Source organism: Narcine bancroftii, chromosome 3 (genome assembly GCF_036971445.1).
Source record: "Narcine bancroftii isolate sNarBan1 chromosome 3, sNarBan1.hap1, whole genome shotgun sequence".
NCBI lineage: Eukaryota > Metazoa > Chordata > Chondrichthyes > Torpediniformes > Narcinidae > Narcine > Narcine bancroftii.
Window position 1 is genome coordinate 206,378,454 of NC_091471.1, and position 16,580 is coordinate 206,395,033.

Here is a 16,580-nt window from a genome sequence, read left to right on the forward strand (position 1 = left end):
TGATAAACCAGTCCATTAGTTTTTAGTCAATTCTGCTTCTGGACTTCTAAATGTCTACTACTAGTCCATAGTTCTGCCAGTTTCTTGACATTTAGAAAATCTGTTTTATTTTTCTTGGGTCCTAAATTGAAAATCTCATACATTTATACAAGGAGCACCATCTATTAGTTTTTCCAACCATTAATCTATCAATGCCTTTGCAACATTTTATTTCCATCTCCAGGATTTGTTATGCAATTTAATGTAACGTTGTCAATACACTCCATTTTAATATGCAAAGGAATGTACTTATTAATGCTTGATGCTCATTTGTAGCAAATAATCTAGAATGATGGGCTTTTCCTCTAGTAATTTCCTTCTGCAGCTTGATTCTAGAAACCAATTATGATTATTGCATGATTTATTTCCAATTTCAACAGAATTAGTGTCCTTTAAGACATCACATTGGTCACCATCATAGTGCAACCCGAGAAAAATACTATCATCCTGTAAACAGTTAACATTTTTGAAATATTAGCGAAATTAGTTGTTTATCTTGCATAAAAAATATCAGGGCAAGGAAATACTTCACCGATTATTTGCATCTATAAACCTCTTACTTTTCTTCCTGTTGAGCCATTCTTCCAACTCTGAATACACCAGCGATATTGGTTCCCAGTGAGCATCAAACCGTCTTCGCAGGCATCTTATCAACTGCCGATATTGTTCTACAACAGCTGAGAGGGACTGTCCATGGGTGATAGCCTGTAATTAAAAATATAAATACTGTAAAGCTTAGATAACAGTTTCCACTTAACTATGCTGGCAAAACCAAGTTTTCTTTTATTGGTTCAGTCTGTTACATTCTCAAAATAAACTTAGAAATTTGCCAAACATGATTTGCCTTTCATATAATCACCTGCGTTGTCTCCACTTCATCCTCCACATTCATTGGAGCGACTTCATCACCAACATCGAAGTACTCGAGATGGCAGAGGCCGACAGCATCGAATCCACGCTGCTGAAGATCCAACTGTGCTGGGTAGGTCACATCTCCAGAATGGAGGACCATCGCCTTCCCAAGATCGTGTTATATGGCGAGCTCTCCACTGGCCACCGAGACAGAGGTGCACCAAAGAAGAGGTACAAGGACTGCCTAAAGAAAGCTCTTGGTGCCTGCCACATTGACCATCGCCAGTGGGCTGATCTCGCCTCAAACCGTGCATCTTGGCGCCTCACAGTTCGGCGGGCAGCAACCTCCTTTGAAGAAGACCGCAGAGCCCACCTCACTGACAAAAGACAAAGGAGGAAAAACCCAACACCCAACCCCAACCAACCAATTTTCCCTTGCAACCGTGTCTGCCTGTCCCGCATCGGACTTGTCAGCCACAAACGAACCTGCAGCTGACGTGGACATTACCCCTCCATAAATCTTCATCCGCGAAGCCAAGCCAAAGAATCATATTGATTTGATTTAATATTACAGTGCACCGCGCATTACAGCAGTTCCAGTAACAGAAATTAGCTCTTACGGAATTTACAAATCACCGCCAAAAAATGAGCTATAGAATTAAAAAATACTCTTCTAGAATTTAAATGAAAACAATAAACAAACAATAAATAGATTGACAAACATATAAACAAACAAACAAATAAATATACACAAAATGCATTCAGAAAATTAACTTAGTTTAGCAAAGACAATAATCCGCAGGTTGCGAGTTCACATTAGAAGGCCATTTAAGAAATTTACTTTGGAAACTGACAAGAAATTTTTTTCTGTTGAAGCTTGTGCAATCATACTTTATCAAACAATTTAACATACTAGTTATGTAATGTATCAACCCTTTCCCTTCTGCCAACAATTGTCAGAATTCCATGGCCTACTGATTACATGCTGTAATAATCTTCAATTTCTTCTTTGAGTTTTGGCACCGACATCTGACCAATAATAAATGTTAAAATAACTGACCAATAGTTTCTCACCTTTTGTTTTCCTCTCTTCTTGTTACAGCATCAATTTTTGTTCAGATCAAGAACACTATTTTAAAATCACTAGATCAGAGCTATGAGAAGCTTTGATCTATGAATTAAAGCAATGGACATCAGGCTTCTAGCATTTAAAAAAATCATAAAAATTCTAACTCCTACCAAACAAAGTAAAGGACTGGCTTCAGCAATGACCAAAGATTGGGATGTCTTTGCATCACCAGTGAGTTCGTCCTTAAAAAAACTAACAGCAACAACTCCAAATTTAGATCAAGAAAGTGTCAGTAGCCCATATAAAAAAAAGATTCCGATTTGCCTTAAGTATGGGGATATTTGTAAAATGAAAAATCTTTACAAAAATGACTGCCAAACTGAAGGCATAAGATACCTTCACAGACAAGCACAACTTTACTGATTGTCTGAGAAGTGGCAGATTAACCATTAGGCTGAGTAGGGTTAAGCCTAGGGGCATGGGATGGAGGGGGGCCCAGCAGGAGCGGCAACGTCGGGTTCTCAGCAGGAGTGCAGATGTCAGGCTCCCATCAGGAGCAGAGACCTCGGTCTCCCAGCAGCAGCAGCAGGGACCTCGGGATCCCAGCAGGAACAGCAATCTTGGGCTCCCAGCAGGAGCAAGGATGTTGGGGTCCCGGGCAGGAGCGGGGACCTTGGGCCCCCGGGAGGAGCGGGGACCTCGGGCTCCTGGCAGCAGCGGGGACCTCGGGCTCCTGGCAGGAGTCAATATTGACCACTTTGGAGATCCCCTAATATGTTATTTAATGAAGGGTGGATCAGGGAGCCTTACTAAAGCTCATCTTAGGGGCCTGGGTGGTAATTAATCTGCCACTGGGACCGAGCATTAGAAAGGACCATTCAAAGGGTATGTGAGACTTCAGTTTCCAACAATGCAGGAACAAACACCAAGAAGGCTAACAAAGAAATTAAGTCTTGAATGCACAAGGCAACAATCAGAAAATACCAAAACTACTAAAGGCAATTGGAATAAAGTTTATAAGAAACCTTTTGTACATTTTTAATTTGGAGATACAGTATGGTAACAGGCCTTCCCAACCCACACCCCTTGCTTCCAAATTATAAATTCAAACTCGGGTCACTGGTGCTGTAATGTGTTGTGTTAACCATTATACTAACCTTTCTTTGTGAAATATGATGAAAACTCAAATATCCATAATCTAAAGAATGCAAACTCACTTCGACTACATAAAGACAGCGGGACAGAGTAGACTGCAAAAATACTCTGCTCGGCTGGCAAGGCACTTGTTGTCCAGACAACAAGTCCCTGCTAGTCATTCCACTGCTAACATCTCCTGATTTAACTTCCAACATGCTGCAAGACATAAACATATGCAGCAGACATCTTTAATGTGAAATCTGTTGACCTACAAAATGCCTTCAAAGCAGCAGCAGAAATGGAATGGAGAAGATTCTGTTGAAAATTAGGCACTAAAATGAGTTCAATAAGGGAAGAAAAACAATCATCCCAGAAGAGAATGAATTACATGTAATTTCAGTATTGATACTGATGTGAAGAAAGACAATCTTCCTACCAATAATCTTTAACATATTCTTTTGTTTAATTCTGCTATCAACTTGGCTCACTTATTGAATCAATGATGGATCATAGTTTACACAAAAATGCTGGAGAAACTCAACAAGTCATGCAGTGTTCTTTGTGCAGCAAAGGTAAAGATATATAACCAACATTTTAGGCTTGAGCCCTTCATCAAGGAATGAGTAAAAAGTAGACAGACACCTGAATAAACTGGTGAGAGGCGGGGCAGGAGTAGGAGCACAGGCCCACAGGTCATAGGTGGATATGGATGGGAGGGCACGATAGAAAAAAGCTGGGGGATAGGATAATTCTCTGAATGAAGAGAGAAAGGCTGAGGAGCTGCAGGAAAGGAGACAAAGGGATGGGGAAGAGAGGAACACAGGGGACTAGACTAATGGAAACTGGAGAGGTTGGCACTAATACCATCCATTTGGAGAGAGCCCAGATGGATTATTACCTGTTGTTTACTCCAATTTATGGGTGGCCTTGGTTTTGCAGTATATGAGGCCACGAACAGACAAGTCAGCGTGGGAGTGGGGCTCAGAATTGAAATGGTTGTCCACTGGGAGATCCCTGCTATTGCTGCGAACAGAACTAAGGTACATAGCGAAACCATCCCCGTGTCTGTGTAAAGAAGATTACAAGGGGAACAGATGACCTCCTGCACAGATTCACACAAAGTGTTACTTCACTTGGAAGGACAATCTGGGGCCCTGAATGATGGTGAGAGAGGAGGCAGGTGCAGCCCTTCCTGCCATAACAGAGGTAGGGACCAAGGGGGTAATTAGTGGGAAGGGATGAGTGAAAGAGGGAGTCACAGATGGAGCAGTCCCCTTGGAAGGCAAAGAGAGGAGAGGGGAAGATGTTTCTGGTGGTAGGATCAATGTTGCAGGTGATGGAAATTGCAGAGGCTAATATGCTGGATAAGGACGCTGGTGGGGTGGAAGATGAGGAAAAGAGGAATCCTGTCCTAGTTGCAAATGGAGGCGGGCAGCAGGGAAAATGTAGATAACGGAGGATATGCAAGTAAGGGGCGAGTTGATTGTGGTGAAGGGGTAGTCATGTTTTTTTTTCAAGAATGAGAACATCTCAGATAATCTGGCATGGAAGACTTCATGCTGGGAGCCGATGCAATTGCGATGGAGGAATTGTGAGAAAGGAATATAATCCTTACAGGGATAGAATGTGAGGAGGTGTAGTCAAAATAATTGTGGGAGTTGGTGAGTTTGTAGAAAATATATGAAGAAAGTTTATCTCCCAAGAGAAAGAGACAGAGAGATAGAGAAAGGGGAGAGTATTTCCAGAGATGAACCAAGTGAATTTGAAGTCAGGGTGAAAGTTAGCAGCAAAGTAGATAATGTGGATAAAATTGACAAGCTCATCATCGATGTACAAGGCAGCACCAATGTAGACATCGTTGTAGCGGAGGAAGAATTGAGTAGCTTTGTCTGTGTAGGCTCGTTGCATGGATTGCTTCACATAGCTAAAAAAATGGCAGGGATAGCTGGCACCCATGTGGTACCCATGGCTACCCTTTGATTTGGAGAAAGTGGCATGTCAAAATAAGTCAAAGGAAAGTTATATTGAGGATGAGAACAAGTTCTGTCAGGCAGAGGAGAGTGATGGTAGAGGGGAACTGGTTGGGGCTGTTGTTGAAAAAAAACAAAGGACCTTCAGTATGGGGGATGGAGGTGTATAGAGACTGGACGTCCACAGTGAAAATGAGGAGGTTGAGTTCCTGAAATTGGAAGCTGTTGAAATGGTGGAGGGCATGTGAGGTATCATGGATGTAGGTGGGGAGGGACTGAACTGAGGAGGGGGAGGGAGAAATGGAATTGAGATAAGATGACACGTTCGGTGGGACGGGAGCACGGACCTACCAGGACAATTGAGTTTGTGGATCTTGGGTAGCATGTAGAACCTGAAATTGCGGGGTTGAGAAACAATGAGGTGGAAGGCTGTGGGAGGGAGATGATTGGAAGTGATGAAGTTAGAAATGGTATGCGAGATGGTGGCCTGACATTTTTGGGTGGAGCTTTGTTGTAGGGGTAAGTATGAAGAGGTGTCTGCAAGTGGTCGTCTGGCTTCAGCAAGGTGGAGGTCAGTGCACCACACCATAACAGTACCACCCTTGTCTTTGGGTATGATAGTGAGGTTGAGATTGGTGCAGAGAGAGTGGAAGGTGTAGCATTCCGAGGAGGGTGAGATTAGAATGTTTTATGTGTGGTTAACATGTAATATTTCTCTCTTCCAAATCAATAAAAATATATTTTAAAAGAAGAGAGATTAGAATACGTGAGGGGAGTGGTGAAGTTGAGATGATTGATTTCTCAGCGGCAGCTGTAAGTATTAAGATCCAGAGAGGGCAGATGGCCAGGACGAGGTGTCCAAGAGGAGGAAAAATCCTTAAGTTGGAGAAAGGGTCTTCATGGGGGATGGGGGTGGGGTGGGTGGAGAATTATGGTGGAAAATGTGGGCATGGAGACAACAGAAGAAGAGTTCAGCATTATAGTGCGTGCGGAACTCGTTGAGGGGAAGGTGTACGGGGACGATGATGATGCCTTTCCTGAGGAGAGATTTTATCTGCTTAACTTTCATCAGTTTTAGAATAGGTAAGCCTTCTGTCCACCTGAGGATGTGAAACAACTTTATTCCATCTCATTCCCTCCCACTACAATGACCCTGATGGAAACCTAACTGGAGGATTGGTGGCAAGTTGACAAAAAGTACAATTCCACAGAGGAATGTATCGTATTGGGTACTTGACTCTGACTGGAGTTATGACGCAGAAAATGCAATGTTACATAGTTGGGTTTCATTATATGTAATGTATTTTGATGGACCGTGGGTGATACAGGGTGTGCATTAAGCTCTAATCACAATTTATATTAATATGGTTGGAGATTACAAGTGCTCAGTAAACATTAAGCACAATTATATTGGATGTTGAAGCTTCAACAGAAGCTCATCTAATAACATGGCAATACCAACACATGAAGATTTTCTGACATAATGTCAATCTGTTAACATAAAATACAGCCTCTACAATCAAACTGTAAGGGGAGATAGACAAATCTGCCTGCCAAATTTCAAAATAAAAATGTAGAAATATTCCAATGCTCAGTAAGGAACATTATAGTTGTTGAAAACACTTAAATGTATTCAAAACATTGATAGAATTTTTAAATGAATCACTTTCTCTTTTGTGCCTCTCACAGCCTAGGCACTGGGACTTTGCTAGGTGGCATCAGACTTGAGCTACATTTACCCAACATAATACTGGGGAACCTGACAAGAATATACTCCATTACTGGACTTCATGTGGAGTCCAAAATTGCAGAAAAAATGACACAAGTTGTCAGTCAGTAAATCCTGGACTCAGGACATCTGCACAATTGCAGAGCTGACATCAGTTTCAAAGGCTGAATGCCAGCGGTTCTATTTTTAAAAAAAATATTTTTTTTTATTTTTCACACTATGAACCATACTGACCAAAATACACACAAACATTTCCCTCTTAAATATAGACAGTGTCATTTTCTCCCCCTTTTCCCCCCTCCCTTCCCTCCTTCCTTCAACCCCCCCCCCCCACCCACTCAACATTCAACCTATATGATACATTAAACCCATTTGAAACATGGTAGCAGGCAGCAAGATTAAACTGCCAGTACCAGTAAAAAATTTCAATGATCCTAACATCCTAACAGGAGGCACGGTTAGTGTAATGGTTAGTACAATGCTTTTACAGCACCAATGACATGGGTTCAAATCTGCTGCTGCCTGCAAGGAGTTTGTACATTCTTCCCATGTGGGTTTACCCAGGTGCTCCAGTTTCTTCCCACTCTTCTAATATGTTTTCTCACCATCAAGTGCTTTCACCTTGAGAGGTGTAAGACAGGTTTAAGTGCTTAGATCAAACGATTTCTTGCAATACTGTCCACCAGTAATCTCAATAATGCTGGTGGATGGCATTGCTTTGTTAAGTATTTTTATTTCGAGACACTTAAGACTGTAGTGATAGAGTGCTAGTGATACTCCTGACAGAGGGAGTCAGAGTTGAATGCTGCTCCTCAGGTTAGATACAAAAAATGGTTGCACCATGAGGTCGTGAGTTGTTAATAAAATATAAAAGAACCCAAGTTTCTTTATTACTTCAAAGAAATGTCACATGGTATCAGGAATGTGTATCAGTTGGTATCAGCAGGAAAAATGGAGAGTGGGAAGGTTCCTGATATTGTGAATTGGACTGGGAATTTCAACCACAAGCCATTGGACTTGATAGCAAACCAGAAGCACAGAAGATTTCACTGTTACTTATTGTAGTGGGATCTCAACCACTAGAGTTTTTCAAAACATTTATTTTTGCTGAGGCAGATGACCAAGGCAAGTTTGACAAGGTTATCGAGATGTTTGATGGACACCTCTTGCCAAAGAAAAATGAAACATTCAATATGTACTCATTTTGCCTGCGCACGCAACTGCAGGCAGAGAGCTTAACAAACTTGAAACTAAAAGAAAGAAAATGCAATTTTGGATCACTGCAAGATTCAATGATCCTTGATCAAATTCTGTTCAGAATTATTGTTAAGAAAATGAGAGAGAGGTTGCTCTGAGAGACAGAACTTACCTTAGCTGGAGCTGTGGAGATATGCCATGCCAGTGAATTACCTCTGCAGCATGCGGAAAAGTTTGGTCAAAGTTCAAAAGCTGATGAAAATGAAGACATAGCTGGAGCCACAATGACTGGACACACACATAAACAGAGAATGAGACATAGGAAACAACAAACATGGAGACATTCAATTGCAAATGATGTGGCACTGAACATGCACCAGAACAATGCCCAGCCTATGGAAAAGTCTGTAATACAGGCGGTCCCAGGGTTATGAATGAGATGATTCCAAAGTCTGTCTTTAACTTGAATTTGTAGGTAAGTCAGAACAAGTAAATATGGTTCTTATTTACCGTCAGCTAATCAATGTTTGTCTTAGTATCTAGTATATATTTTATATTTAAACCAAATACAAAGTTATAAAATACTCAACACAATGTTATCGGCAATGTGATCCAACTTAAAATAGCAGATAGTATTCTCCTTTTATGAGCCGATGAACTGCTGAAGTCATTTGTAAGTAAGAGTTGTCCCTAATTCGGATGTTCATAACCCAGGAACTGCCTGTAAGTGCAAAGGGCAGAATCACTATACAAAGCAATGTTTTGCAAAAGGGAAACAAAACAGAAGTGAAAATGTGCACACCAGAGAAAAAACTGTCCTCAGTGATGCATTCTTTGTGGTTATAGTGGTGCAGGAAGATTTCAAACCAACAGACCCTGAACAGCATGAACAGAGTTGAGCTGGATAAGTGAACTGTTTCATTCCATGCAAATGGAACAGATATTTCTTTGAAGCTGGACACAGGGGCAAAGGCCGATTTGATTTGTGAGCACGACTATAGGACAATGAAGATAAAGCCGTACATCCATCCAAATTCTGTTCAGATCAAGGCCTACAATGGGCAGTGCATTGACACAAAAGGTACATGTCTACTAAAGGTGAAAGTTAAAGGTAAAGAGCATCACCTCATGTTTGCAGTAGTCCCAGATGGACATGAATCACTGCTTAGTGCAAAGCATGTGAAAATTTAGGCCTAGTCAAGAGGATGTATCGCATTAAAAATGCCAATGCATAAAACAGCGTAGAGGAAATACTGGATCAATTTCCAGACATCTTGAAGGGATTTGTAGTTCTACCATTCACCTAAAAGATACAATTAAAGGAGGATGCATGCTCCAAGGTGGGTTCCAGTCACTAAAAGACAACATCAAGCAGAAGCTCAATCAAATGACATCACTAGGGGTCATAAAGAAAATGAAGGAGCCCACAGAATGGGTGAATTCAATGGTAGGTATCAAAAAGAAGAACGGTGAGCTATGTATGTGCATGTACCCAAAAATACTTGAATGCCAATATAAAAAGAGAACACTATCAGATTCCAACCAGGGATGAAATTACAAGTGAGATGGCTGATGCAAAGTTTTTCCACTGAATTGCATGCATCTCAGAACTTCTGGCAAATAAAACTGCACGAAGATACCACAAAATATTGTACTGTGGCGGCCCACTAACTACGTGATTGAACCAGCACAAAATGGCAGCCGCAAGTGGCTGAGAAGATCCTCTCCTAAAATGGCACTGGGCTTCTTCTTCTTCATTGCAGAGCAAAGCCTGCTCATGAGAAAAATCTTTTCTCTGCGTGGATGACTTCAATTCTGGAGGAAGTGCCAGCATCTGGAAGTGTGTAGAAGTTGGTGCGGAGAACGCGGATTAAAAGCCAGTTTGTAGTCTACAACTCTGACTGATCATGTCTGTCTGTTCTAGCTCTGTGTGTAGCACATCGTTACAATTGGTAACCCTGACAGTCCAAACAATATTCGAACCAAAGATGACCAACGCTTCATCACTACATACAGTCTCACAGAAGTTGCCAATTTTCTGGATTTTCGACCAGTCAGAGGCACAGTTCAACATCTGACAAGTAACCTCAGATTCCACACGCTACTACTACATAGTCATCTCTCTTGACGAGGAAATTGCAAGCCGGATTGTGAATTTTATACAGATGCCCTCAGAAGAAGGCAAGTACACAGCGTTCAAAGATCACCTGAAAAGGACTTCTGGCCACTCACGTTGCAAACGGGGCACCCACATGCTCCACCTAGATGGCCTAGGGGACAGCCACCATCAGCGTTAATTAATGAAATACTGGTCTTAGCCGAAGGTCACTCTTTTTTTTTAATTTTATTTAAAACTTTTAAAAATGTAAAATCAATAACAACAACAACAAAAAAAGTTTTTATACAATGTAGTAAACCCACCCCCCTCAGCCAGCCCCCTCAAGGGGAGCCAAAAAATACATAAAACATATACAATATTTTAGGATATTTCCAAACCCATATATTCTAAATAAGATGACCATATTTTAACAAAAAAAGAATAATTATCATGTAAATTATATGTTTTTTTCTCCATATAAATACAAAATCTCAATTCATTATGCCAACGAGCTATATTAATCTCTACATTGTCTTTCCAAGTAATTGCTACACATTTTCGTGCCACAGATAACACCAAATGTACAAATGCTTTTTGAAACTTATCCAACCCCAAGCCAGCTAAATAAATCATATAACCCAACAAAAAAAATCTCTGGATCTAACAGTAACTTAATTTCTCCAAAACCAACCTAACTTTTTCCCAAAATGATTGTACCCTATCACAGGACCAAACTACATGCAAAAAGGTTGCAGTACTTAACCCACATCTAAAACAAAGATCTGAATTACTAAATCAGTATTTTTTCAATTTCTCAGGAGTCAAGTATAGCTGATGCAAAAAATTATAATTAACCAAACCATATATTACATTAGTCAATTTAGTTACCCCTTCATGACACATAACCTGCCAATCCTCTTGAGGCATAATATAAGTTAAATTGCTTTCCCATTTATTTCTAGATTTCCCCAAATTCGGTTTATCCATAGTTTCCTGTAACAATCGATACATATCTGAAATAAAACCTGTCTTTGGTATAAAGGAAATCAAAGATTCAAATTTTGTTAACTCAGGTAAACTCATCTCTTTAATTATCCCTTATCAAAGCTCTAAGTTAGTAATACATAAATAAAGAATTTACTGGTATTCCAAATTTCTCCCTCAATTGATTAAAAGAAAGAAACTGTCCCTCTTCAAAACAATCCTGAATCACTTTTATACCCTGAGAATACCATAATCTTTAAATACCTATTAAACATTGAAAAAGGAATAAGCTGATTTTGATATAAGTGTTTGGATTGATAATTTACCCTTTGTTCCTATAACATCATTTATTTTAACCCATATCTTTAACAAATGTTTTAATACTGGCATATCAAATCCCTGCAATAAATTCAAATTCCACTTATGAATAAACTGGTGAACATCAAATTCAGAAATACAGACCAACTAGGAGACTGATTAATATCCATCATTCTACTAATAAACTTCAACAGTGGAGCTTCATAATAATTTTGAAAATGAGGCAACTGAAGTCCACCTAGTGCATATTTCCATGTCAATTTCTGAAAAGCTACTTGAGCTAATTTTCCCTTCCATAAAAATTTCCTCACCAACTTATTCAAATCCTGAAAAAATACCTTTGAAAGTAAATATGGAATTGACTGAAATAAGTATTGAATACGAGGAAAAATATTAATTTTAATACAATTTACTCGACCTATTAATGTTAATGGAAGATCCTTCCATTTAATCAAATCCACTTTAATCTTTTTCAATACAAGTACATAATTTAACTTATATAAAGATTGATAATTTGCATTCACAGTTACCCCTAAATATTTAATTTTATCACACCATCTTAATTTTATAATATTCTTACACCCTTTCAAAATTGGCAATTCACCTTATACCCAGATAACTCCCCAAATTGAACTAAACATTCTTGTAAATATTTCAAAGATTGTTCTGGATGTGTCAAATAAATCAATACATCATCATCAGCAAATAAATTAATCTTATATTCATCATCTTCAATTCTTATCCCTTTAACCTTGTCATTCTGTTGAATTGCCTGAGCTAATGGTTCAATGACCAATGCAAACAAGGCTGGTGACAATGGACAACCTTGACGAGTTGATCGCGATAATTTAAATGGCAAAGAAGTTTGGACACTCGTCATCACCCTAGCAATCAGATTTTTATACAATGCCTTAACCCAACCAGTAAAAAAAGGGCCAAAATTAAACTTCTCCAGCACCTTAAATAAAAAAATTCCATTCAACCCTATCAAATGCTTTTTCCGCATCAAGCGCAACCACCATTGTTGGTTGGTTGGGATGCTGTCTCGTTGCATTGATCAACGTTATCGATCTAAGAATATTATCAGATGCACATCTATTCATAATAAAACTTGTTTGATCCGTATATACCCACTGAGGTAAATATTTAGCAAGTCTATTTGCCAATACTTCAGCCACTATTTTATAATCCACATTTAATAAAGAAATTGGTCAGTAGAAAGCTACATTCAATGGATCTCTATCTTTTTTTTGGAATCACTGTAATTATCGCACTTGAACAAGATTACGGTAATGACTGATTTTCAGTTATTTGTTGCAAAACGTCCATAAATATAGAAGATAAATCTTCATAAAACACTTTATAAAATTCCACTGAAATTCCGTCATCACCTGGCGACTTTCCATTTGGCATCTCTTGTATAGCTTCTTTAATCTCAAAATCTGTAAACAGAGCTTCCATTTCCTTTACCTCTTCCTCCCCCAAAATGGGTAAATTTAACTTGATAAAAAGGATTCAATAGAACCATCATCATGCTTTCCCTCAGAAGTATACAATTTCTGATAAAGTAAATAAAATTGGTCATTGATTTCCTGAGGTTTATAGGTAACAATTGAATTCTTTTTAACAGCATTAATAGTTCTCAATACTTGTTCCATTTTTAATTGCCATGCTAATACCTTATGTGCCCTCTCACCCAACTCTTAATAATGTTGCTTAGATCTTTGAATTCATCGCATATGTTTGTAAAGTATTATAACGTAATTTCAATTTAGCTAATGCTGCTTTCTTATCTTCTGTAACCTTCTGAAGTTCCTTTGCCAACTCACTAATTTGTTTCTCCAACACTAAACATTCCGCCAGATACTGTTTTTTTTAATCTTCATAGAATAACTAATAATTTGACCACGCAAATATGTTTTTAAACCATCCCACATTCCAAAATTACTACTAACTGAATTAGCATTTTCAGCCAAAAATAAAGCAATCTGTTCCTTAACATAAGTAATGAACTCTGGTTTCTTCAATAAAATTACATTATATCTCCACCAGTAAGTTGATTTCAACCCTTCAAAACCTACACAAGTAATAAACAACATAGAATGATGGGATATTACCCTACTCTTGTATTCAGCCTGCTCTACTCTAGCCTGTAAATGTGCCAAATGCAAAAACAAATCTATGCTAGAAAATGAATCATGTCTAGATGAATAAAAAGAAAAGCCCTTTTCTGTCGGATTTATTCTCCTCCAAATTTCAACTAAATTCAAATCTTTCATCAATGATCCCATTTGTATCGCCATCTTTGATTTCCTTATTCTTTTCAGAGATCTATCCAGTATTGGATCCAAAACATAACTAAAATCCCCTCCAACCAAAATATTTTCATTGGCCTGATTTAATGTTAAGAAAGCCTCAGATATAAATCAATCATCATCCATATTAGCTGCATAAATATTCAACAATGTCCATGGTTCTGCAAAAATTTTACAATTCACTATCAAAACCCTACCAGCAATCTCCGTAAATGATTCCAACTCAAATAATAATTTCTTATGAATCAGAATCGCTACACCCCTTGCTTTAGAATTAAAAGAAGAAGCAATCACATATCCAACCCAATTTCTCTTCAATTTTAAATGTTCTTTTCTTGTAAAAAGACAATATCATCTTTCATTTTTTGTTTATGCAATGTAAGGTAAAAACATCATGAGATGGGACCGGAGAAGGAGTCACCCAGTACTAAGGAGTAACAGAATGCAGATGTGACCTTGTACACTCAAGATAAGCTTTGCACTAACAAGAATGATGTGCAGCAGATTAACAGAGAAGGATAGCAACAGTTTATTCATTGGACAATGTCATGGTATGATAATTTACTAAGTACGTATCCTGAGGTATAAAAAAAACACCACTTGCGCCTTCTCCAACTAACACTGTTAGTTGCAAGTGTTACAATCCGGTAATAAAGAACAAAGAACCTTGATTTCGACTTAGTCTGGTGTTTGACTCACTCATTCATGAACAAAGCAGACCTAACAGTAAGCCAATACACGTTTATGCTTAATTGGATTATTCAATCCCTGTACATTAAAAGTTGCCAAATTCAAAATAGACATTTCTTTACCCTAACAATAAAGTCTTCACACTATTACAGAATATTACTTCTCTTGCAAAAAAAATCCCTTCTAAATAAAATAACCTTTCCTCCCTTATATATAAAAAGAAACCCAACTAACAAAAAGTTTTCAATCACAAGCTACAATAGTTTACTAACTCCCCAAAAATCTGAGTGTGGCAAAACCCACTAGTGGCAGATGACAATCAGAAGCTTCAGTGTCATCCACCCCCCCCTCCCCCCCAGTTGAAAAATTCTAAAGTACTTAATCAAACACATTCAACCCAATGATTCCAGTCCTAATGACTGTTCTGGATCTTCAATGTCAAGAAGACTCTGTGTCAATTCAACCTTCTTTCCGTTCCTTCTATTCTTCCCGGTCCCATTTACCCTCCTTTTAGGTGATGATAATGGTGACCGTCCACTTCCTCATAAATCTGACAACGAATTAGCAAAGATTAATGCATCATGATCATTCTCAAAAAATTGAGACTGAAAATTTCCATAGAAAACTTTCAATACAGCAGGATAACGAAAAGCAAATTTATAACCCTTTCTCCACAGTACTTCTTTAGCTGAATTAAATTCTCTACATCTTTTAATAATTTCTTGACTTAAATCAGTATTAAAAAACACTCTATTGCCCTGAACCATCATTGGAGACTGGTTTTGTTGAGCCTTTTGAACTGCAATCCACAATATAATTTCTCTTTCCTGGTATCTCAAGCAGCGAATCAAAACTGCATGTGGTGGTTGGCCAGGAAAAGGCTTCTTCCTCAACGCTCTGTGTGCTCGTTCCAATTCCAGACCATCTGAAAAAAATTCACTACCCAGCAAATCAGGAATCCACTTCTTGAAAAATTTCACCGAGTCTGAACCTTCAATATCTTCTGGAAGACCTACTATTTTTACATTATTCCTCCGACCTTGATTTTCTAAAGAATCAATCTTCTTCAACAGTTCCTTCTTCTGGATCTCCCAATCCATGAAAGAGTCCTCCACTTTTTCCATTTTTTTCTCTATTGCGTTCCACTTGATCTCTACATTCATAAAAAGCCTCTTCAATTTTTAAAAAAATTATCCTGTACAGTATCCATTACCTTTAAATATCTATTAACATCACTTTTAACCACATCCATATCATTCTTCACAGAAGACATTTCTTCACAAATATTATTCATTTTAATTTTCATAAATCCTTGATTTAACTGTGTAGACATCTGTATTGACATATTTTCCATCTGATGAGCAATCCCTTCCAGAATAGTAAATACAGAATCCAGTCCAGCTTCTACTACTCCCTCTTGAGGCCTACCTTCCTTAACCACAGCCTCCAAAGTAAATTCCTCCTGCCTTGGCTCCAGCAAGGCAGGACTTCCTTCTTCTTCAGTTGTGCTTGCCATTCGTCCAGTGCGGCTGCGGGTTTGCATCCCCGTCAGCAGCAGGCCAGTCCCCCAGCAGCCCACACTTTATTTAAAAGCTCCCGGATGTGCGACGCACTGCGCATGCCTGGGAGCATTGCCTGCTGCGTAGGCGGGTCCTCCGACATGCATGCCCTAGACCACCAGTCACTACAACAGGCTCGCTCAACTGTCCTCACTCAACCGACCCGCCCACCCGCACAGCTTCACAAGCGTGCGAGTCAGTCAGCCAAGCCCAAAATAATGCCAGTGCCATTTTGTGATTGCAAGATTGGCACCGGAGTTATACTCAGCCGGCCCGGAATACAATGAGATTTGGAGGCTCCTGCAGATGACTCCGTGGCTTCAGCTTGGTAAGTAGGCCTCAGTTCTTCCACAGTTTTATAAGGTAATTTCTTCTGTAACTGTGTCTTAAATTTCTTCACATTTGTAGTCATTTTGATTCTCCACTATTGAGACGCCTGTAAAAACTATTTTTAACCACTTTCACAACTTTTTAATTCGGGCATTAATTAGTTCAACAGGGGAAAGGTGGAACTTCTTTCTACGCCATCTCGCCATGCTCCCCTCCCCTCCCCCTCCCGAAGGCCACTCTTCCTGCGTCACATTTGAGCAAGAATTCCTGGTATACACCTACTGCTGACCGAC

The 16,580-nt window shown here is 39.1% G+C and overlaps 1 protein-coding gene across 15 annotated transcripts in view; it reads right to left on the minus strand.

Annotated features, from left to right (window-relative positions):
* LOC138758057 (uncharacterized) overlaps positions 1 to 16,580 on the minus strand; it is a 356,156-nt gene that overhangs the window by 190,278 nt on the left and 149,298 nt on the right. For all 15 annotated transcript variants that reach the window (XM_069926419.1, XM_069926421.1, XM_069926422.1 and 12 more), the window contains one exon: positions 600 to 744. In XM_069926419.1, the coding sequence (XP_069782520.1) occupies positions 600 to 744 (145 nt within the window). The remainder of the gene's footprint in view (positions 1 to 599; positions 745 to 16,580) is intronic.